This window comes from Aspergillus glaucus (genome assembly GCF_001890805.1).
Source record: "Aspergillus glaucus CBS 516.65 unplaced genomic scaffold ASPGLscaffold_13, whole genome shotgun sequence".
In the NCBI taxonomy this organism is placed as follows: domain Eukaryota; kingdom Fungi; phylum Ascomycota; class Eurotiomycetes; order Eurotiales; family Aspergillaceae; genus Aspergillus; species Aspergillus glaucus.
This window is the reverse complement of record NW_019170465.1, coordinates 681,574-702,870: the sequence shown is the minus strand read 5'-3', so window position 1 is coordinate 702,870 and position 21,297 is coordinate 681,574. Positions and strand designations below refer to the sequence as shown.

The 21,297-nt window shown below is 51.2% G+C and overlaps 8 protein-coding genes across 8 annotated transcripts; 5 read left to right on the top strand and 3 right to left on the bottom strand.

The window, feature by feature from the left end:
* Window positions 1-150: 150 nt before the first annotated feature.
* On the top strand, window positions 151-1,835 carry ASPGLDRAFT_67468 (putative choline transport protein Ctr; the record flags this gene model as incomplete). Its single annotated transcript, XM_022549141.1, has 3 exons — window positions 151-644; window positions 697-1,634; window positions 1,693-1,835. 3 exons carry the CDS (start codon window positions 151-153, stop codon window positions 1,833-1,835), a joined length of 1,575 nt encoding a protein of 524 aa, XP_022399923.1.
* Window positions 1,836-2,074: 239 nt separating this feature from the next.
* ASPGLDRAFT_48620 (putative lysophospholipase) lies at window positions 2,075-4,047 on the top strand. The gene is made up of 2 exons (XM_022546933.1): window positions 2,075-3,594; window positions 3,646-4,047. The coding sequence occupies exons 1-2, from the start codon at window positions 2,284-2,286 to the stop codon at window positions 3,889-3,891; spliced, it is 1,557 nt and encodes a 518-aa protein (XP_022399922.1). The 5' UTR covers window positions 2,075-2,283; the 3' UTR covers window positions 3,892-4,047.
* A 567-nt stretch (window positions 4,048-4,614) lies between these two features.
* ASPGLDRAFT_36672 (NmrA family NAD(P)-binding protein) lies at window positions 4,615-5,708 on the top strand (the record flags this gene model as incomplete). The annotated part of the gene is made up of 2 exons (XM_022544720.1): window positions 4,615-5,246; window positions 5,297-5,708. 2 exons carry the CDS (start codon window positions 4,615-4,617, stop codon window positions 5,706-5,708), a joined length of 1,044 nt encoding a protein of 347 aa, XP_022399921.1.
* A 537-nt stretch (window positions 5,709-6,245) lies between these two features.
* On the top strand, window positions 6,246-8,495 carry ASPGLDRAFT_36671 (uncharacterized protein; the record flags this gene model as incomplete). Its single annotated transcript, XM_022544719.1, has 2 exons — window positions 6,246-7,682; window positions 7,740-8,495. 2 exons carry the CDS (start codon window positions 6,246-6,248, stop codon window positions 8,493-8,495), a joined length of 2,193 nt encoding a protein of 730 aa, XP_022399920.1.
* A 323-nt stretch (window positions 8,496-8,818) lies between these two features.
* On the bottom strand, window positions 8,819-11,758 carry GbpA (the record flags this gene model as incomplete). Its single annotated transcript, XM_022540833.1, has 3 exons — window positions 8,819-9,594; window positions 9,650-11,296; window positions 11,347-11,758. The coding sequence occupies 3 exons, from the start codon at window positions 11,756-11,758 to the stop codon at window positions 8,819-8,821; spliced, it is 2,835 nt and encodes a 944-aa protein (XP_022399919.1).
* Window positions 11,759-12,553: 795 nt separating this feature from the next.
* ASPGLDRAFT_471650 (uncharacterized protein) lies at window positions 12,554-13,179 on the top strand. The gene has a single exon (XM_022546604.1). It carries the CDS (start codon window positions 12,656-12,658, stop codon window positions 12,980-12,982), a length of 327 nt encoding a protein of 108 aa, XP_022399918.1. The 5' UTR covers window positions 12,554-12,655; the 3' UTR covers window positions 12,983-13,179.
* Window positions 13,180-16,956: 3,777 nt separating this feature from the next.
* On the bottom strand, window positions 16,957-17,862 carry ASPGLDRAFT_26803 (gamma-glutamylcyclotransferase family protein; the record flags this gene model as incomplete). Its single annotated transcript, XM_022543605.1, has 4 exons — window positions 16,957-16,969; window positions 17,028-17,260; window positions 17,316-17,360; window positions 17,479-17,862. The coding sequence occupies 4 exons, from the start codon at window positions 17,860-17,862 to the stop codon at window positions 16,957-16,959; spliced, it is 675 nt and encodes a 224-aa protein (XP_022399917.1).
* A 726-nt stretch (window positions 17,863-18,588) lies between these two features.
* ASPGLDRAFT_36667 (asparagine synthetase B family protein) lies at window positions 18,589-20,883 on the bottom strand (the record flags this gene model as incomplete). The annotated part of the gene is made up of 4 exons (XM_022544718.1): window positions 18,589-19,745; window positions 19,797-20,046; window positions 20,096-20,661; window positions 20,718-20,883. The coding sequence occupies 4 exons, from the start codon at window positions 20,881-20,883 to the stop codon at window positions 18,589-18,591; spliced, it is 2,139 nt and encodes a 712-aa protein (XP_022399916.1).
* Between the last annotated feature and the right edge of the window lie 414 nt (window positions 20,884-21,297).

Here is a 21,297-nt window from a genome sequence, read left to right as displayed (position 1 = left end):
TGCAACTGGCCTTAACCCTCGGAACCGTCCCGTTGTTGAATTAACACCCAAAGCGAATACCCGTGCAGCACTCGATCCCAGTTGCCCTTGCACCTTCGTCCCCATTGATCCCGTTGTCCCTACGCTACTGACCTTATTTACCTATCCACCATGAGCGACCTTGATATAGAAAAGAAGCCGAGCGTCAAGCCCGCATCCTCCAGCGAAAATGCCTCTGGTGCCGATGACAACGATGCCATGAAGTTGGCCGAGATGGGTTACACCCAAGACCTGCAGCGCAACTTCTCGGTTTTGTCCTTGATCGGTATTGCCTTTTGCATGTCCAACTCCTGGTTCGGTATCTCTGCCTCGTTAATTACTGGTATCAGTTCCGGAGGCACCGTTCTCCTGGTGTATGGATTGATATGGATCTCTTTCGTCTCGCTTTGTGTGGGCACGTCGTTGTCGGAATTGGCCAGTGCCATGCCCAACGCTGGCGGGCAGTACTTCTGGGCCAGTCAGTTGGCTCCTCGGAAATACGCCCGTTTTGCTTCCTACTTCACCGGCTGGTTTGGTTATGCCGGTGCTATCTTTGCCTGTGCCAGTGTGGCTCTCAGTCTGGCTCAAGGTATTATAGGAATGTGGAAACTGGGTCATCCTGACTTGTAGGCTGACAATCTTCCCTCTGTCCGTTTGTTTGTAGGCTGACCGTAATAGTGTCATCGAAGCATGGCATGTCGTCGTGGTCTACCAACTGATCAACTTCTTCTGCTACCTGTTTAACTGCTGGGGAAAGACCCTGCCGTTGGTGGCCAAGGGGACACTGTACATCTCGTTGATCTCGTTCTTCGTCATCCTGATTGCCGTCCCTGCCTGTGCTAGCAGCCACCAGAGCGGTCACTACGTCTTCGCGCAGTTCGTCAACTCGACCGGCTGGGAGTCCGACGGCATGGCTTTCATTGTTGGTCTCATCAACCCGAACTGGATCTTTGCCTGTCTCGACTCTGCCACGCACATGGCCGAAGAAGTGCCCCAGCCAGAGCGCAACATCCCCATCGCCATCCTGGCCACCGTGGGCATTGGCTTCACCACCTCGTGGTTCTACTGTATCTCCATGTTCTTCAGTCTTAAGGACCTGGGCAAGCTCATCAACTCGTCCACCGAGGTCCCCATCCTGGAACTCTACTACCAGGCCCTGAACAACAAGGCCGGCGCTATTGTTCTGGAGACCCTGCTTATTGTCACGGGTATGGGCTGTCTCATCGCCTGCCACACCTGGCAGTCGCGTCTTGTGTGGTCGTTCGCCCGTGACCGCGGCGTTCCGGGACACCAGTGGATCTCGCAGGTCAACAAGACTCTCGACGTGCCGCTCATGTCGCACAACGTTAGCTGCTTCATTGTCGGTCTTCTTGGCCTTCTCTACCTGGGATCCTCGACCGCGTTCAACAGTATGGTGACTGCATGCATTACTCTCCTGTACATCTCGTACACGACCCCCATCCTGTGTCTCTGGTACCGCGGGCGCAACAACATCCGCCACGGACCTTTCTGGCTAGGTACCTGGGGTCTTGTCGCCAACATTGTCACTCTGCTCTGGACGGTTTTCTGTCTGGTCATGTACTCGTTCCCGTCGACCATGCCTGTTACTACTGGCAGTATGTTTCCCTCCCTTGTTTCCTATTTATACAAGTCAAGTGCTAACGGTTACCCTAGACATGAATTACGTCTGCGCGGTGTACGGTGTTGTTGTGTTTATCCTTCTCACAGACTGGTTCATCCGGGCCCGTCACGAGTACAAGGGAGTACAGGAGTCGCAAGGCGAGGGTGTACTCCTCAACCAGCCGCATTGCCATTAAACTTTTGTTATGGCCATTAAAAAAAAATTTTCTTTGCTTTTGTAAATAAAGATACCCGGAGTTCGATATAGAATAGACAAAAAATTCTTAATCTCGATATTTGTACTGTAGAGTAATGTAGCGTTTACCCGGGGTTGATGCAACCGTGATACACCCCTCATCTTATCTCATTCAACTACGGAGTACTCTACCACTCTGCCTCTACTGTATTTCTATTACCCCATGCTTTTACTATTCACTGTCAATCCTCTGACACCAGGCTAACTCCAACTAAGCGAGTCCATACAGCAACAACCCACATTGGGGTTTCTCCAACAGTTGGAGTACTCCAGCCTTATATACAACCACATAAACATGGTCAGCATATGTCACCCTTTCCCCAGACAACCAACATAATAGACCACAGGCCACAAGTCCAAACATAGCTACAGACATAGAATCACCCATCATGGCCGAAGAAATCGAATCCCGCGTCCTCCTCATCATGACCGGCGGCACAATCTGCATGCGCCAGTCGCCAAACGGCTTCGTCCCCGCGCGCGATTTCCAAGAACACTGTCTCGCGCCTATGCCTGCTTTTAATGATAAATCGCCTTCGATCCCGATAGAAGTCATCAACGACAATGCTGACGAAAATGGTCACGAGGTGAGGGATTACACGAGCCTGCGGACCCCGCAAACAGCCTATGGCCGCAAAGTGCGCTACACGGTCTACGAGTTCCCAGAATTACTGGATAGCAGCTCTATCGATGCGAAAGGGTGGACGGAGATCGCGGAGACGATTGAGCGGAATTACACACATTTCGACGGTTTCGTGGTGCTGCATGGCACGGATAGTCTGGCGTACACGTGCTCTGCGCTGAGTTTTATGCTGCAGAATCTCGGCAAGCCGGTTGTGTTGACTGGATCGCAGTCGCCAATGCTGGAGCTACAGAACGATGCCACAGAAAACCTGCTAGGCTCGCTGGTCGTCGCGGGCCATTTCATGATCCCCGAGGTGTGTTTGTACTTCAATAATCGGCTGTTCCGCGGGAACCGGTGCATCAAGGTCGCAGCGAGTGACTTTGCGGCGTTTGAATCGCCCAACTATGCGCCTTTGGCTGTGACGAATTCGACGCGCACGAATGTGAACTGGGAGATTGTGAGGAGGCCTCGCGGGATCGGGGCGTTTGGGATCCGTACAGATTTGGATACGAGACATGTTGCTTGCTTGAGGATCTTTCCGGGTATTCAGCCGGAGATGGTGGATGCGGTGCTTAGGTTGGAGGGGTTGAGGGGTCTTGTGCTGGAGACGTTTGGGGCGGGGAATGCGCCGCATGGGCAGGATAATGCTATGACCAAGGTGTTGGCGGATGCGATTGGGAGGGGGATTGTGATTGTGAACGTTACGCAGTGCCTCACGGGCAGTGTCAGTCCCGTGTACGCGCCTGGAATGAGTCTCTCGCGTGCCGGAGTGGTAGCCGGTCTGGATATGACTACCGAAGCCGCGCTCACCAAACTGGCTTATCTACTGGCAATCCCCGAATGCACACCCGAGTCGATTGCCAAGGACATGGCCGTGTCGCTCCGCGGAGAACTAACCGAGATCTCGCAGCCGGTGTTCCGGCATCCGGATGGGGAGTTGTCGGAACGGGCGCAGACGCTCACGATGCTGGGGTATGCGATCGCTCGGGGCGATTTGCAGCGGGTAGATGTGATAGTCAAGATGGAGCATCATTGGTTGTTGAATGACGCAGATTACTCGGGGAATACGCCTATCGTAAGGCGCTCTATCTCTCTACTAGACTATTCACATGCTAACGGTATGCAGCATATCGCATCCACATCGCCCTCGCTCGAGGTCCTGGAATACCTCCTCCGACAAGGCGGTTCGGTTCACCTGCGCAATAACCAGAATCGCACACCGTTGTTCATGGCCGCGAATGCTGGAATGGAAGAGCATGTTAAGCTGCTGCGACAGTCCGGGGCACATCTGCATTCGGACGAGCGGGCAGCGGCGGAGGTGTTGGCGCAACGGCGGCCGGAGATCTGGGGAGAAGCGGGATTGCACGAGTAGCCAAGCCTTAGTATAAGTAGATGTCGATATACTATACTGTACTCTGTAGTAGTAATTTGGGTATAAAGAATAACTACAGTGTATGTATATTTGATATACTACTGCTGGAAGCAATTGAAAGCTCGGAAGAAAAACGTGATTTTCAGAAGAATTCCCTCATTTGTTACGTAAAAGAAAACGGCGGCCAGCTGGACCCAACACAATAGGAGTTATAGAGCTATACCAGGGGAAGAATATAGGAGGTATAGGATAGGATGCAAATGCCAGACCTGGGTATAGATAGCAGAGTCACAGTCACCGGACTGTCAGTATCACCGGAACTCGCACCATTTGCCGAGTGCATTGCGACTCTAGAATTACAGACTTCCTTCTATATTAAAGACTCTTTCTCTCTTAGTGACTCTCTCACTCGCTCTCTCCTGCATTCCATTATTCATAGTTATTCTGCCCCTCGTTGCCGCCCCCCACTGTGTGCTCTCTTCATCTTCCATTCTTCCTCTACCACTTCTACTTCAACCTCTCTCGACTATCTCGACTTTTACTCTCTTTTACTCCCCTTTTCTTCTCCCTCTTATCCTCTACTCCCTCTCTGTCTCCTCACACTCGTCTTCTCCTTCCTCTTCTCTCTCACTCCGACGGTCCCCCTCCTCTCCGGATCCTCCCCCGCGTTCTCTACTACATACATACCCCCTCCCCTCGAATACCATCCCGAATTACCTACAGATGAAAACTATCGCCGTGGTAAATGCCACGGGCCGCCAGGCCGCCTCCCTCATTCGCGTCGCCTCGGCTGTCGGCTACCTCGTCCGCGCCCAAGTCCACTCCCTCAAAGGCTTCATCGCCCAAGAACTCCAAGGCCTCCCCAACGTCACTCTCTTCCAAGGCCCATTGCTCGACAATGACCCTCTAATCGATACCCTCTTCCACGGTGCCCAGCTCGCCTTCATCAACACCACCTCGCAAGCCGGCGACGAGGTAGCCATCGGCCGCGCCCTGGCCGACGCCGCCAAGCGCGCCGGCACCATCCAGCACTACATTTACAGCAGTATGCCTGATCATTCGGTGCATGGACCGTGGCCGCCGGTGCCGCTGTGGGCGCCGAAATTCACCGTCGAGAATTATGTGCGGCAGTTGGAGTTGCCTGCGACGTTTGTGTATGCGGGGATTTATAATAATAATTTTACGAGTCTGCCGTATCCGCTGTTTCAGATGGAGCTGATGAGTGATGGGAGTTTTGAGTGGCATGCGCCGTTTGATCCGGATGTGCCGTTGCCGTGGTTGGATGCCGAGCATGATGTTGGTCCCATGCTGTTGCAGATTTTCAAGGATGGGCCGAAGAGGTGGTTGGGTCATAGGTACTTTCCTTTCCCGTACTTTTTTCAATGACCAGATGCTAATGATGTAGAATCGCTTTGACCTTTGAAACACTCTCCCCCAACCAAGTCTGCGCCGCTTTCAGTCGAGCGCTTAACCGCCCCTGCCACTATATCCGCGACTCAATTGAAATCAAAGTCAACATCCCTCCCGGCTATCGAGAACAACTGGAAGCGCTTGCAGTCGTCTTTGGCGAATGCAACGCCCCCTACTTCCCGCAACCCGAATTCTCCCAACCAGCCGCCGGCTCCCCCAAAGGGTTGGGCCCCGCTGGCGGCAAGGGCGCGGGTGCGGGCATGATGCAAGGTCCCGGCGGTGTCATTTCGCTTCGCGTGACCGACGAGGCGCGTCAGCTGTGGGAGGGGTGGCGCGACATGGAAGAATATGCGCGCGAGGTGTTTCCGATTGAAGAAGAGGCGAATGGACTGGATTGGATGCTATAGCATTCGGTCACTTCTGTTCTTCTGCATGTGTTGTTTTGTTTTCTTATGCATTCATGGCGAATACCGGGATTTTCTCTTATCTAAAATACCAGAGATGAGCTGGCACCAGTCCATCTCTTCTCAAAAGTTTAATGCCTTGCTTTCGTTTACGGCACTGCAATTAGCAGTGTATGCCTACAAAAGTGTTTTTTTTTTTTTTTTGGTTCTTCCTTATCTAATACCACATTTGGCGGCTTTGTGTGCTTCATGTCTGCTGGCTATGGCTATGCTATCTTAGCTAATGTGGTGGAATGCTGGATGTACCTCATATACCCAATGAAGTTCTCTCCTTCTTTTCTTGCGGCTATACTTGACTTGGCTGGGCAGTGCAATTAAAGTTGACTTACAGATTTAGCTCCCGGAAAAAGCAATGACGACGCTTATCATCAGGAAGATGATCTTCCATCGAGTCAGAATGAGATAACCCCGAGTTTATAGGGGCGCCCACTTCACCTCACTATATGTGGTTCTCTTTGTCGTTCTCAATGGCAAGTCACAATGGACGTACACGCCAACAAGGAGGATATATTCATTCAACCCGACGGCAATGCCAACGACCCTCCTACCGATAAAGACTCCGACAATGCCTTCAATCCTGCATTATATCTCATCTGCGGCCCTCTTCTCCGCTTCACCGGCCTCGTGAACAACACCTGGCGAGGAAGCATCCTAATCGTAACCGACGATGAACAATCAACCTACACCCCCATCCCCTCACTCACCCTCTCCAAAACAACTACCCCAGTAACAGACCTAAAGAAACTATCTCGAACCGGCAAACCACTATCCTTCAAACCCGCAACCGAAGTCCAAAGAGGCGTCGACTACTCAACCTTCCACGGCGAAGGCGGCCTCTTCCGGCCCGACTCCCAGCCCCAACCCCAGTCCCAGCCCGAGCATCTACTTGATCCAACTCAATTCAACAGAGACAACGAAGATGAAGAGGACATGTTTAAAGTGGATGCCGTGCAGATCCACACAGAGCGCGGCGTGACGTTCTGGCGCTTTGATCTGTATATTCCACAGGATACGGGTGCGATGCAGATATCGTATCGGATTAATCGGAGCCCCTGTGCGCAGTATTTTTGGATACCCGCGGTCATGGAGAATATGCATGTTATGTTTCATAGCTGTAATGGGTTTTCGGTGGGTGTTGATACGGGTTTGTTTTCGGGGCCTGATCCGCTTTGGAGGGATGTTCTACGGAGACATATCTCTCCATCCAACCCTGATGACAAGGACCCTAGTCGCAACACCAACAACAAAAACAATGGCAGGCCATTCCACCTAATGCTCGGCGGCGGCGACCAACTCTACACGGACGAATCCCGCCTCTCATCCCCAAACTTCTCCCGCTGGACAGAAACAACCTCCCTCGCCAAACTCCGCTCGCAATTCACAAATACCATGCGCGATGAACTCGAATCTTTCTTTCTACAAAGATACACCTGGTGGTTCTCCCAGGGCTTATATAGTGTGGCCGCAGCCCACATCCCCAGCATAAACATCTGGGACGACCACGACATCATCGACGGGTACGGCAGCTACCCGCACCGAACCATGGAGTCAGATGTTTTTAAGGGATTGGGTGGTATTGCGTGGCGGTACTACATGCTGTTCCAGCACCATGTTAGTCCTGGCGCAGCGGCGAGGGGGGTTGGTAGTGGGAGTGGTAGCGGGGGAGGGGATACCGCTGAAACCGGGGGGAATGATGGGAGTTGGGTTTTGGGGGGGAGTACGGGGCCGTATATTGCGCAGGTTAGTCGGAGTGTGTTTGTGCGGTTGGGGCCTGGGGTTGTGTTTTTGGGGTTGGATTGTCGGACTGAGCGGACACGTTCCCGTATCGTATACTGGGAGACGTATAATGTTGTGTTTGAGAGGTTGAGGAGGGAGATTACATCGGATACGAAGCACCTCCTCATCCTTTTAGGAGTAGTAAGTCCAATATCCCCCGGTTGAACAACGCAATCTGGATCAGGCTGATAGGCGAAGCCAATAATCTACCCTCGCCTCTCCATTCTCGAAACCCTCTTCTCCTCCCGGCTAATGACCCCCCTAAAAGCCCTCGGCCGCATCGGCCTCCTCTCCCCAGCCCTCTTCAACAAATTCGACGGCAGCGTCGAAATCCTCGACGACCTAGACGACCACTGGACAACGCGCCACCACCGCACCGAGCGCCAATTCCTCCTCGAAGCGCTCCAGAAACTCGCCGTTGAAAAAAACATCCGCGTCACATTCCTAACCGGCGATGTACATCTCGGCGCCGTGGGCGAATTCTTCACGCCCTCCTCCAGCGAGCGGAAACATCACGTGCGGTTCTGGAAGAGGAGGGATGAGCCTAGTCCGCAAAAGGAGGGGGATGGGCGGTACATGGCGTGTGTGATATCGAGTGCTATCACTAACAAACCGCCCGCCGGGAAGGTGGCAGATATTTTGAATCGGGTTGATCGCGGGAGGACGCATTATGTTGGGGAGAGGACGGGGGAGAAGATGGTGAGTGTTTTTGGGGAGGATGTTGATGGGAGAGCGAGGAGGAATAGGCTTTTTTTGCCGAGGAGGAATTATTGTGAGATTAGTGATGTTGGCGGTGGTGTTGAGGATGGGGGTGTTGATGGGACTGGCGAGAAGGAGAAGGCTACTGGAGAAGGGCTGGATGTTCAACTGCATTTTGAGATGGATACAGGTGATCCGGCCGGTTGGACGAAAGGGTATAATTTACATATTCCCGAGTTTCGAGGGAATGACTAGACTGTATGGAGTAAAGTGAGAGATCATGCAATGAATTCGTATCTATGATGCCAGCATCTAACATAGGAAAATAGTAAGTCATAACTCATGCAGTGGTATAATCAATCGTAAATCATAATATCCGTATATCCGTATCCGTATCCGTATCGTGTCCGTTCATTCTGTCCCGGGTCCCGTAATTCCCCATAATCATGCAAGTACCAGTCTGGTCATATCACCGGCATACCAAAGACAGGCAGGTGGAGTCCGTCAATCAATCAATCAGTCGATCACTCGACCAACTGTTCAAATATCCACACCCCCTCCCACCTGTCATATGAGAGTCAGTACGGAAATCGTACGCTCCCCCGGCTAACCGAGCGTGGCTGCGACAGCATCCGCGGCACGGACTTCGACTTGGTGTCCTGGTTCAGCTTGAGCCGGTCCCGCTTGACGTTGAACATCCGCACCATGCAGGACATGGCTTGGTCGGCTGTGATCGACAGTTCGAGGTTTCCGCTCTGCGCGGCTTCCAGAGATACCTCTTTCAGACTCTCCGAGACCATCCAGCGGGCGAGCACGTTGACGTCCCGCGCGTTGCTCCAGCATGGGTACAGCATGAGCATCTGGAAGGCACGGGTGAACTCGACGTAGTCTGGCGACTGGGGGTCGCGGAGGAAGGGCCGTGCTCCGCCAACCTTCTCCTCGTCTAGACGACGGTCCAGGAGGCGGATGCACTCGCGGGGAGTGCGGTTCTTGAAGATGATTTCCTCCTGGAAGAGGCTGGAGAGGTTGTGGCGGTTGGAGAGAAGGTTGTCCATTTCCGCCTGCGGGCCGGCGAGGATGACGACCATCTTCGAGGCGTATTTCGGGAGCAGGTAGGCGAATTCGTCGACCAGTTCGCCGGTGGTTTCGCCCTCGACTAGGCGGTGGGCTTCTTCGACGAGGAGTACCTTGCCCAGGCCGCGGTCGAGCTGGGCGCGGCTCTTTGCGGAGGTCTCGCCGGGGCGTTGGCCCACGATGTCGGTGGCTGAGCATTCAGCCAGCTGGTCCGTCTCCAGGATGCCCATGTCGTAGTAGATCTTGGCTAGCTGTTTGGCAACAGTGACCTTGCCAGTACCTGGTACAGTTAGTATCGTCACCTCATTATTGTATCATTTGAATGGAAGACTCACCACACGGCCCCTTGAAGACCAAGGCACAAGGCACCCGCTCACACGGGTCTCGTCCCATAAGCCACGAGATCTTAATCTCCTTCTGATACCGCTCCAGATCAGCGATAATGCAGTCCGCCACTAGATCCTGCAGCGCGTTCTTCACACTAACATTAGTGTCACCCGAATTGGCCGCAACATCCTCAGGCTCCAGCATCCGATCCGACTGGAACATCGGCGTCCCCACACGGGCCGTCCGCACCTCAAAGTTACGGTTGGCCGAAGTCAAAAGAGTGTCGATCGCCCGGGCGTTTTCGAAACTCTGGCGCATCCGCGTAGCCTCGAGAGCCTCCATCGCGGTCTGCATGGCTTCGGGAGTCACAAAGAGATCCTGCTCTTGCAACTTCCGTTGCATGATCTGCTCGAGTTGCGGCCGAGTGAAGGCCTCAAAGCGCACGATGAATTTAGGCGCGAAGAGGCTCGAGAAAGGTTTGTCGGCATGGCGGGAGATGGCGTCGATGTTGCTCTCCGAGCCAGTGAAGATCACGCAGCGGTCGATGGCGTCGCTGGACGACATTTCAGCGTATAGAGCGTCCAAAATGACGGTGCGGGATTGCAATTGTTGGTCGGTGCCAGGCGAGATCGCCGAGTCGTTGATGATCAAAGTCTTGCCAACCGTCGAGTGGAGGATGTCAGACAGACCTTGGCCACCTTTAACGCCGGCTGGTGTTATGACAGTGGCGTCTCCACTGCTAAGAAGCCCAAGATCGGCCAAGACCTGACCATAGAGCTTGGCCACTGTAGTCTTGCCGGTTCCCGGAGGTCCAGCGAAGATCCGGTTCAGACGTAGGGGCAACGGCCGTTGATTCCGAACCTCACGCCAGTAGTTCTCTTCAGCGGTGTCGAACACCTCAGCGACAGACGCCTTGGCGTTGTCTTGTCCGATCAACTGCTCCAACGCCACCCAGGCCTCACTCCGTGCCTTGATCTGGGCCGGAGTAGGTCCGAGCAGATCCTCCTTGGAGAGGAAGAAGTAGTCGCTTTCATCCAACTCAGCATCGGGGATCTCAGACAGACGTCGTGCATGGCGATGGGAAATGCTGGCCAGGAGGTCCTCGACGGCATGGGAATTGGTAAAGCCCCGCTCGACGCGGCCATGAGCCAGTCGACGGACAGCCACTTGCATGTACTGTCCCTCAAGGCCACCCTCGACACGCATCCGCCCGCCATACTTTTGAGTCAGAGCAGCGCCGGCAATGCGGAGCAGTTCAGTCTCGTCGAGATCGGCGAAATTGATGGAGCAGCAGATTCTCCGCTGCAGCTGGGTGTTGTGGCGGAGAAAGTCGGCCACCTCTCCTTGGCAACCGACGAACACGACGATGATCTTGCCCACAGGGCGTTCCATGCCGTGCATAAGGGATTCGAGAGCCTGGCGACCGGCTTGGGTTTTTTGGAAGGTCGTAAGTTGGTACGGTTCGGTGATGGTTAGAATACCGGCCGTCTGGGCCGCTGGCGGGGCGGCTTCGACAATATCTTGTATCAGACGGGTGATGGCTCCTGGCCCTTCGGCAACCAGATCGGTGGCGGAGATGATTCGGGATTCGTTGGCATCCAGGATATCGAGGGCGTAGAGAAGTTTGGAGTAGATTTGTGCAACAGTTCTCTTGCCTAGACTCGTTAGCTCGGGATGGCCCAACCCAAGTGGGGTGGCAGCGTACCTGTCCCAGGATTCCCCTGGAAAACCATATTATACCAATCCTTCCGCGGATCCTCCCCATGACGTCGACAGATTTGCACCCATTGTGCAATAGCCTTCAACTGTCGCTTGACTTGTTCGGCGCATATGACCGTCTCGAGGCTGTCGAGTGCCTCTTTCCGCAGCAGGTCGCGGACCATCTGGGGATCTTCTTCCGGCTCCGGCTCCGGCTCTGGTTCTTCTGGTTGTGGCTGCTGTTCTTCTGTTTCTTCCGGAGTTGGCGCTTCGACATGGACAAAGGAGTCGTCGGAGTCGGTCTTATGGCTGGGCGGAGCGGATTTCCTGGCAGCATGTGGTCGAGCCCCGGCGGGCAAGAATGTCGTAAGACACGACAGTAACCGCGAGGGAAACTGGCGGTTGAATGGCGTATGCATCCTTGGGCGTCGTATCATACGTAATATTCGAGCAACGAGTCCAGAGGGCATCAAGTGGGTTTAGTAGTACACCTCGATGCACATTCACAGCGAGGGATAGCAAGAGCAAGGACAAAGATAAATCGAGGATAGAGTTGTCGTGGCTTGCAGAGGCGATAAGAGATGATGATAGGTGATAAGGAGATCCATCTACCGAAGGGGGCAGACCGACAGACTATTTGTTTGACAGGAGACGGATTCGGCCAGGGAGACGCCTCTCCCTTTTTAAAAGGGAGGAGGGCCGTGAGGTGTGTATCTCTCCGGAACCCGAGGCCTCCAGTCATAAGTGGAGGAGGGACGATTTCAAAGCTAAACCCGAATGGATTCTTTTCTTTTTTCTCGACATAGGCGCGAAGAATCACACGATTAGCATAAAACAGACTAACCGAAAAGAATATTGGACACAGATAGCCAACGCAGAATTTATTTTTTCTTTTCTTTTTTTACCGGATTCTCCAAAGCCCACCCGGACGATGCATTTTTAATTTTTGATTTTTTTCTTTCTCGGAAGATCACCGGCTATGATAGGCCTATCGGACAACGCCAACAGGCGGAGATGGCTTGAACGATGCTTCACCGCTTAGCTGCTGAGGTGGCACTCCGGATAGGCGTTGGAGCCCAATTTCGGAGATGAAATCAGCGAGGCTGGGAGAGGGCCTGGAGGATTCGCCCACGTATTGTATTGATAACTGTATGGGTATCGTGTCTAGGCAGACAATATCCTAAAGATAACCAGCTGTCAGACACGACAAAATCAATAGAACATGATCTGAAACCAAGACTGACAGAGTTACTCACACATCATCGCCCATCCACTGCGCCCACTTATGATTGCCAGCATCACTGTATTATGTGCAGATGGTCGGGTCGCTAACACTCTCCCTCGCAGGATGTATGTATGCACTCTCAACTTTTTCGTCTCCACTTCCCCCTCCTCGACGGACTAGACCAGACAGACAGCACTGGCAATGCGGTCGACACTGCCTGGTGAGTCACGACGGACTTGTTCCTGGAGGGGATACTGTCAGGATTCGCCATAGCATCAGGGCATCATCGTCATTGGCAGTGCTGCACCCATCCGCATTGAGCAAAGCACCGCATCACTTGTCGAGGACTGAACGACGTGAGAAGCTTCCGACAGCTCGGTGGATCATTGTGGGGACCCGTGAGTGTCCCATGGAATGAAAAGGAAAGGTTTGACATGTGACTCAGTCCACGTGATTCACCGTTCTTTCCCCCGGATGAAGTTAGCACTGATCAGTGCACGCAGATTCCTCCTGTTCCTGAGTCAGATCGAGATTGCGGTCTGACATACTCCCCAGAATCGATGCTGTCCCACCTGTGGATGACGCCCGTAATGCTCTTTCTAGCGTCTCTCACCGGTTTCTGGAATCCGGCCATTGGGGAGATTGACTGACTCTGGAACATCAGACGATATCCTCTATCCACCATTGCATCATGACATTAGGGGAATCGTTTCCAGGTCCACCGCGGCATTAACTAGCACCAGTCGTTGTTAGCCCCGGCGTGCTCTATCCATGTACTCCATACCCCTGAATACACCATCGAGTAACCATGCATGGAGTCTTCCACTCCCAGTGCACCATTTCAGAATTGGTTGCCGCATCCAATCGAGACCACTCAGGGCCTGGAATCCACGCACCACCAACAGCCCAATTGCGTATCCCGCGTGTTCCGTCCCAGGCGCCATAAAACACCCAGTTTGGTAAAAAAGACCGGCACTCAACCAAGTATCTTCCCAGTGATATACCCCCGACCGCGATTTACCTCCAATGTAAACAGCCGTCTACCAAATTCAAAGCCAATTGCTACATGCTTCCGTTCCGGTCTACCTGTAGCAGCAAGAATAGGCTATAGACATGGCCAATGGCATTGCGGGTGAAGTGCCTCGATCGCAGACATTTCTGCCTGGGAATCGGGGGAATTTGCAACTGGGCTGATTCTGCGAGGCAGGAAGAGCGAACAGGACGATATATGTAGCTTGTTTCTATGGATCCGGACCCCGGGTGACGTGTAGAATTGGCACGGTTAATTTGTCGGGGCTCTGTGTGATCCAATAGGCGAGGACGTTATGGAGAAGAGGCTGTTTGCCCTAGAAATGGCTAGCTGAACAGCTCACAGCATATTCGTCTCAAGCGCAGAAAGCGGGTTACCCAAGAAAATCGAAACCCTTTCAATAACGCGGTGAGTGGAAGCCTTTCAAGACAACCCCGTATAATTGGGCGACTTACAATACCTTTCTGTTGTTTTCTGTTTCTGTTCGAAAAGTCTTCTCGCGCGTCTCACCACGTCCGACACGCGACGCCCAATCTGAACATGGCAGAACGTCCCACCAGCTTGCACGTGTTCTATCCGTGGGGTCTTTAGCATACCATTCTGTGTAAAATACAGAGCGTTAGCATTCTTCGTCGATCCCAATTTCAGTTCAGAAATGAATCTTACCATCTCATAGGTAAGACCGCAATCCAACACGCAACTCGATAGTAATACCCCTAAAGTCTTCAAATGTAGTAGCCTCGCTTTCTGCTTCGAGCCAGCCAGTCGATTGCGTCGAGCGTTGGTTAACTAGAACGACTTGGAGGATTTGCGCGCTGAAACGAGTGTATGTTGGCTCGCAAGTCCATATGTGGTAACCGTGAAGGATAATGGGAAGAAAGGATCAGGGAAGAGTAAGCTCTAAGGTGTTGCTGAAGATAAAGAATGGAGGGGAAGGGAATGTCGTCTAAGTGAAGGTGGGTGGTCACATGGGGTCGACACGTGACGGTGGTCAAATGCCTATTATGAGCCTTTCGAATAGTACGATGTTTGATATACCACTCTTACGCTTAATCTGGTTCCAATACATATAACTGGATTGTGTTTGGAGGCATGGATATAAGATCCAAGCCTACTCAAAGTCATTACAGCCGAAGCTTACTAGCAATTGAAACAGAACCATACCTAAAGCATTGTTTCCAGATAACCAACACTTTCTAATTTTTCTTCAAACTGATCCTATTTCATTGCAAGGCATAATATCGAACAAAGCAGCACTGCTCTCCTCTCCAACAATGTCAGCACCTCCCAAGCAACATGCCTCAATGGATACATACTAGTTCGAGAAGTATCAGCGTACAGATAACCATCCCACACAATCACAACAGCACCTGTTTAGTTTCGTCAATAGTTCTTCCATTTTCAAAGCAGTAACAGAAACATACCGGCAATCTTCATAACACACTTCCCACCCTCCCAGTCAAACTGAACTTTTGTGTTAAATAATGGAGTAACATCCTCTGAGGGAATGAAATACAACAGTTGCTGTGGACCCGGACTCGAGAAAAACGCCAGAATTTTGTCCTTGCAGTGAAGTTCACCATTCCTTACGGTGAACACGGCCATTGCTCCCCGTCCGAGCCTTGCAGGATCGGGTTGTGGGTCGTCTATGGGGGCGATTATGGGGCCATGATGATATGTAAAGAGTAGGTATTTTGTGTCAGGTGCAGACATTCTTGGGTTTCTCTGCATTGTAGCCGCGGGGGGAGGGGGGGTGGAAGAATTTGAGGGTTAAGAAAGTGTGAATAGCAGAGAGGGGACGGAGGATAGTAAGCAGCAGTTACTTATATGGCCCTTTTCTTCCCTGCTCTACATAAGGTAATTTCCTTTACTCAATTGGTGCAGAGCTACCACTCAGACGGAATGATAGGAAGTAAAGATACAGGGGTTGTATGCAACTACACGTTGGCCTTAGATTCAATTGGACGTAGGTGATGATATTAGTTAGTATAGCCAATCAAATCGCCATTATCACCAAATCTTTAGCTCGTCAGGAAGCGCCCGGAGTCCAATGGGGAGCTCATGATAGGCTGTTGCGGAAAATCCTTGCAGAACTGTAATTGCTATTTATATGACTTCATATCCCCCTCTAGGCGCCTGAAGATATCTGAAAAGATGGTTGTACACGCCAGACCCTCAGTCGTCAAGAGGAGGAAGAACTTCAAACAAAGCAGGATTGAGTCTACGCCTAACTAAGATTGTGTAAACATTCAGCAGAGCACGCATAGTACACTGCATGCATTTATGATACATACCTCTTCGCTCCTCATCAGCGCAGAGAACATTATCTTTTACAAATACCGGAACAGCTGTTCCAGTTGTTAGCCATAATATCTTCCGATCAATTCGAAGATGGTAGTACGAAACATACCATTAATCCTCATCATATACCCCCGGTCCCGTGCCTCAAATCTAACCTTTTGAGCTTCAACCCCGCTCATCCAAGGGATATGAAATAAAGATCGTCCCGGGCCCAGCCCATGGAAGATTCCCAAGTGATTGCCATCGGTTTCAAGTATACCGTCCTTCCAGGTAAACGTAGCAGGAGGGATGTCCCAGTTAAATCCCACTCGTTCGGGCTTTTCTTGTCCGCTGGGGACATTAATGGGGCCGTGGGATTTTATGAAGAGCATGAACTTCCCTTCGAATATAGACATGGTTGGTTCTCTTGAAATCATTTCTTAGAATGGGGGATTTGAGAGTGAAAATGGTAGAAGGGGGATGTGTTAAGGGTTAAGCAGAAGACCATTATATAGCGTTCTTCTCTTGCTACACTATACAAACACAAGAGGTGATTTCAAATTCCAGTTGGTATGGCAATCAATACTTTGAAGACCAAATTCATGCAAAGTCTTCAGGGATTACATAACCTATGAAGGCCCCGGGTTGCTCAATTCAATTTCCATAGCAAATGCATTTGAAACTGTTCTTGTATGTTTGCTTGCAGTCATACACTGGCTCTTCAGGAACCGATACTCCTGTCCTCGGGATGCCATTGCAACTGTGCCTGAGAGATATATGGCTGGCTAATCGGTAACCACCTAGCTAAGCTCTGTCGAATGTTTGCTCAGGTGCCCGAGTCCAATCGTCAGCTCCCTATATTTTTCAGCCGCGCTGCTAGAAATAAGCAAATTTGAGTTGCTACCACTTGTCAAACCAAGCGCTTGTAAAAGTCGAAACACACCGCAATGTCAGCCCAATAGTACAGGCAAATGATTTCATTGTCTCTGCTTTGGTCTCTTATCCCTCTGATTTCCTTTCTTGGATGTATGAACACGATTGTGCAACCGACATCAATTTAAACAGGAAGAATTTGGAATTTATCAAGGTACTTTGCTGTACAATAGTCAACATCCAACAAAGCTCACATGCACATGCACATGCAAATACATACCATCCGGAGAAGTAATACAACGCCTTGTGCGGATGAGGACTCGAAATAACCCATTTCCCCAGAAACATGCCATTTGCTGTTTGGAGTTTGCCTTCGTTCAAGGTAAACTCGGCCAATGGCATGTCGCCTTTGGCCACTGCATGCTCGCAATTTTCTCCTGGGGGCGCACAGACAGGGCCATAACAGACTGCATTGAGTGTGGAGTGTCCTTCAAATTCAGACACATTTGGGCCCTGGCAGTATAGGAATGTAAATATACTGTCAGGAATTGAATATAGAAGGACATACATATACTGCATTGGTTTCAAAAGTGACTTGCAGCTCAGATGACGTCTGAAGAAAAATGATAGTCCACGTGAACTAATTGACCAAACGCGGAGTTTCCGCTTTAGAAAAACATGAGGCGGAAAATGAGGCTGAGTTTGACATCCCAGTACGAGGGGCAACGGACAGCCCCGCGGATCGTCTGGTCTGAGATATCATCCACGATAGCCGGGTACTCGCCCCATAGCTTTATGGGGTAACCTGTAATATATGCGGGATAGAGCTCTAGTCGACCGGGCTGTTTGAGGACGGATGCTAGTGTGGAGGGGTTCATTAGTGTGCCATAGAGGAAGTAGAGTTTTTCTTGGAAGGGGGTGTTTGTTGGATGGGCTGGTTTTTGTGAGTTTTGAGGCTTCACTGTTGAGAAAGGCTGGGTAGTTTGGGCCATCTTTCTGATTGTGCCACTGATATTGTAGACTTGTTGTGTACTCTGTACAGAAAGAAGGACTGGCCCGTGTGAACGAACATGTGGGCCCTGCTCTGTATAGCCTGAGGCAGGCAATTGCCTCATTTTGAATTCACACCACGTATCAATATTGCTGGGGCTAATGGCTACGAAGATCTAAACTCTAGCTTTGAATTCCATTCGGAACTTCATTATGGTATACATCCATGTCTCCTGCACATCGGAGATGCTATACATGTCCTCGACCCATTTCAAGTGGGCCCAACTGCCGCTGGGTCAGGAACCCGTCTATGTGTATTCTCCGAGCTCATTCCAATAACGCTTTAGTCGTAATTAATAGTGGGCTTCGGTAAGAAAGCGTTAAACCTTTTTACGCGGAATACGGAGCTCTAAACTACCTACTCATTCCGGCAAAGAGCTCTTAGTGGGCCCCTGGCCCGACTTGACAGGTGGGTCGGGGAGGTTGGGCTTCTATATTTGACTTCGGTCCCATTCAGCTGGAAAGTACTTTCTACACCGCAACAACAGTAGCACCGGGATTTACAAACCGATGGCTATTTATTCTGGAAAAAGGGACAGAGTTCAATGGTGTCGGGATCTATCTTTGGAACAATGGATTCGGGTCTAGAGCTGGATTGCTGGTGGCTGGGAGGCGAAAGGGTTTTATATAAGTATATTGCCGGCTGGGAATTGGCCAAAGCTTTATGGTCTATCATTATTATAGCCGGGAGCGAGTTGACGGCTTTGCGCATACGCCCCAGTTCTGACTAGAACATACCGCCAACCAGGCAAGCTATGAAACCGGTCTGATGCTAAAAGGGGAAGTGTAAATCAAAAGTCGCACCAAGGGTCATACAACGGAGAATCCGCCCACTCCGCCTCCGTGGCCTTTTCAACCCCGAACCGCTGGCTGAGCACAACCCAGCCCGCGACACAAACGAGTAACCGGAACAGTCCCTGGTCCGCGTCGGGTCCGAATGCATGTTGCAGCGCCCGTTCGATCGGGGCCCAGCTCACGAATCCGAGATTCTCAATTGCTTCTTTGGTGCACAGTCTCTGGAACATTTGGTGGAGGGGCCCGTTTTGCGGCCATTTGACAGGAGCCAAATACGGTTGCTTTTTGCGTTTGTAGATTTCCTCTGGAATAAACGGTTTCCCGACCTCGCGTAAGATCCATTTTTCGATTAACTGTGGCTCCTGTTCCTGCTGGTCTGTGTTAGAATCCAGATCAGATGTGCACCGTAACTTAAGACTAGGCGGAAGTCGGTTGACATATTCGACAAGATTGTGATCGAGAAATGGCGGACGAGCTTCGATACTGTGTGCCATCTCTGTTCGATCGCCCAAAGAGACGAGAAGATAGTTGTTTAGAAACGTCTTTGTAGTGATGTACAACGATGTATGCAGAGGATGCCACTGGTTCAAGATCTTCTCGCGCGCAGCTGGAGACATGGCTCTAATCACTGTTTCCCGAAGGTCAAACCTGGACCATTTTTCGACCACCCAAGGCGCCCACATTGGGAATGTTGCACCAGACATACCCAAAAGGGTATTGGGAATGTTAACTCGGTTGGCCTGGTGGTAACCCCGGCAGGTCTCATCCCATCTAAACTTCTCGCCTTTGACGCCTAGAGCAGCAACTTGGCGGTCGAAAAGTTCTGCGGCTGCTCGTTGCATTTGATTGAGACGCTCAGTGTCTTGGGTCAACGTTGAAGTCGGCCAGGAGAGATCAGGCTCGAGTAGAAAGTCCCGTGGCGTGAATGGATATCCAGCAAAGTGCTCATCTGAGCCCTCACCAGTCAAGACAACTTTGAAACCGGCATCTCGTGGGATGGAAGACAGCATTGTTTTTCCGGTAGGGCCCAAGTCGAAGGTTTGATATTCACAGTGGTAAACTGAATTTTCGAAGTGCTCTGCAAAGGCTGCTTCGTCTGCTTTGCACTTGACTATGTCAACCCCCAACCAATCTGCTGTTCGTTTGGCAACATCTGATAATCGACATTAGCATACTTCCCGCCCGGGGTGTCTTGTACACTTACCAAATTCATCCAATGGTGAGTTAGGGAACTCAATGCTAAAGCAAGTGACTTGTCCTCTCTTGCTACCAAGCGTAACATTTTCCTCCTGGGCCAATTTTGCCACAATACCGGCAATCAGGGAGGAATCGATGCCCCCTGAGAGGTAGATACCAACGGGGACGTCTGCTCGTAGACGTAGACGGATTGCTTCGATTAGTTTCTCGCGGACACCCTCAATCATTTCCTCGACAGTGCGGGTTTCCACTTGTCGCTATTTGCCTGTCAGCTTGTGACCCGAATTTGATGGGGAGAAGTCCCACCTTGTCATTGTAGTCAGAATCCCAGTACAAGTGACGGCGTAGTTGACCCTCTGGCAATGTTAATTCCGTCCAGTATCCAGGCATCAGCTTCTTCACGCCTTTGAATAGACTCCGATCGTCAATGATCCAACCCGCTTGGAATACCGATTGCACATCCCACTTAGGCTTCCAGCCCATCGCGAGGAATGTTTTCATTTCCGTCGCAAACAGGAGGACTCGTTCATCTTCCTCGTCAATGATGGTCCAGAACAATGGCTTAATTCCGAACCGATCTCGTGTAGCGATGATTCGACCCTGGCGTTGGTCATATATAACTAGGGAGAATTCACCTCGCAAGTGATCAAGGAATGCCGGAGCCCCATAAACTGTATACAAAGCCACGACCACTTCGGAGTCGCTGTGGCCCTTGAAGTGACACCCGTGATTCTGTTCTAGCTCATTGCGGATTCTTTCATGGTCATAGATCTCCCCGTTAATAACGGCGTGGACCCCGCCATCGTTGCTGTGGAGGGGTTGGTTGCCCGCATCCGAGAGATCTTCTATCGACAGGCGACAGTGACCCAATCCTACAATAGATGATTTAGCGCTATTTTCGGAAGGAAATAAGAAAACAATATTTTACCAACACTGCTATCCTCGCTGACCCAGAACCCCTTTGAATCCGGACCCCTATGCGCAATCAGGTCAAGGGACCTGTCCAATTGACCCTTGATAGCTTCCACGCCAGGTGTTTTAGGTGCATTTCCATTGGAAGAGCGAAGTGAAATTCTTACCGATATTCCGCACATGGCTTAATTGAAACACGGGTATATATCAAATTTGAAGGGAAGAGAATCTCGATAACATAGCGTTTGAAGGCAGTGCCCAATTTATATGAATCTCATATCTGCTTCGCCTCAATAAGCGCTGCGCAAGACCGCCGTCTGATTCGACAAGATATCCATGTATGTACCCCACTAGTTCTCGTATTGAATCTTAACACTAGTCGGCGAGGCAGCAACAAAACTGGTAAAGGTGGGAAATGCTCGCCATTGAAAACAGTACGGGCCCTGCTGTGCCAGGTAGGTTCGTTGACTGGTCTCGTCTGGGAACATCTTGTATTTCCGGCGAGACCTGTCAGCGCTCAAACGAAGAGTAAACATTTAACGACTTGGTAAGGGCAGTATACTCAGGCATCATTGTTTTTTTTTTTTTTTTTTTTT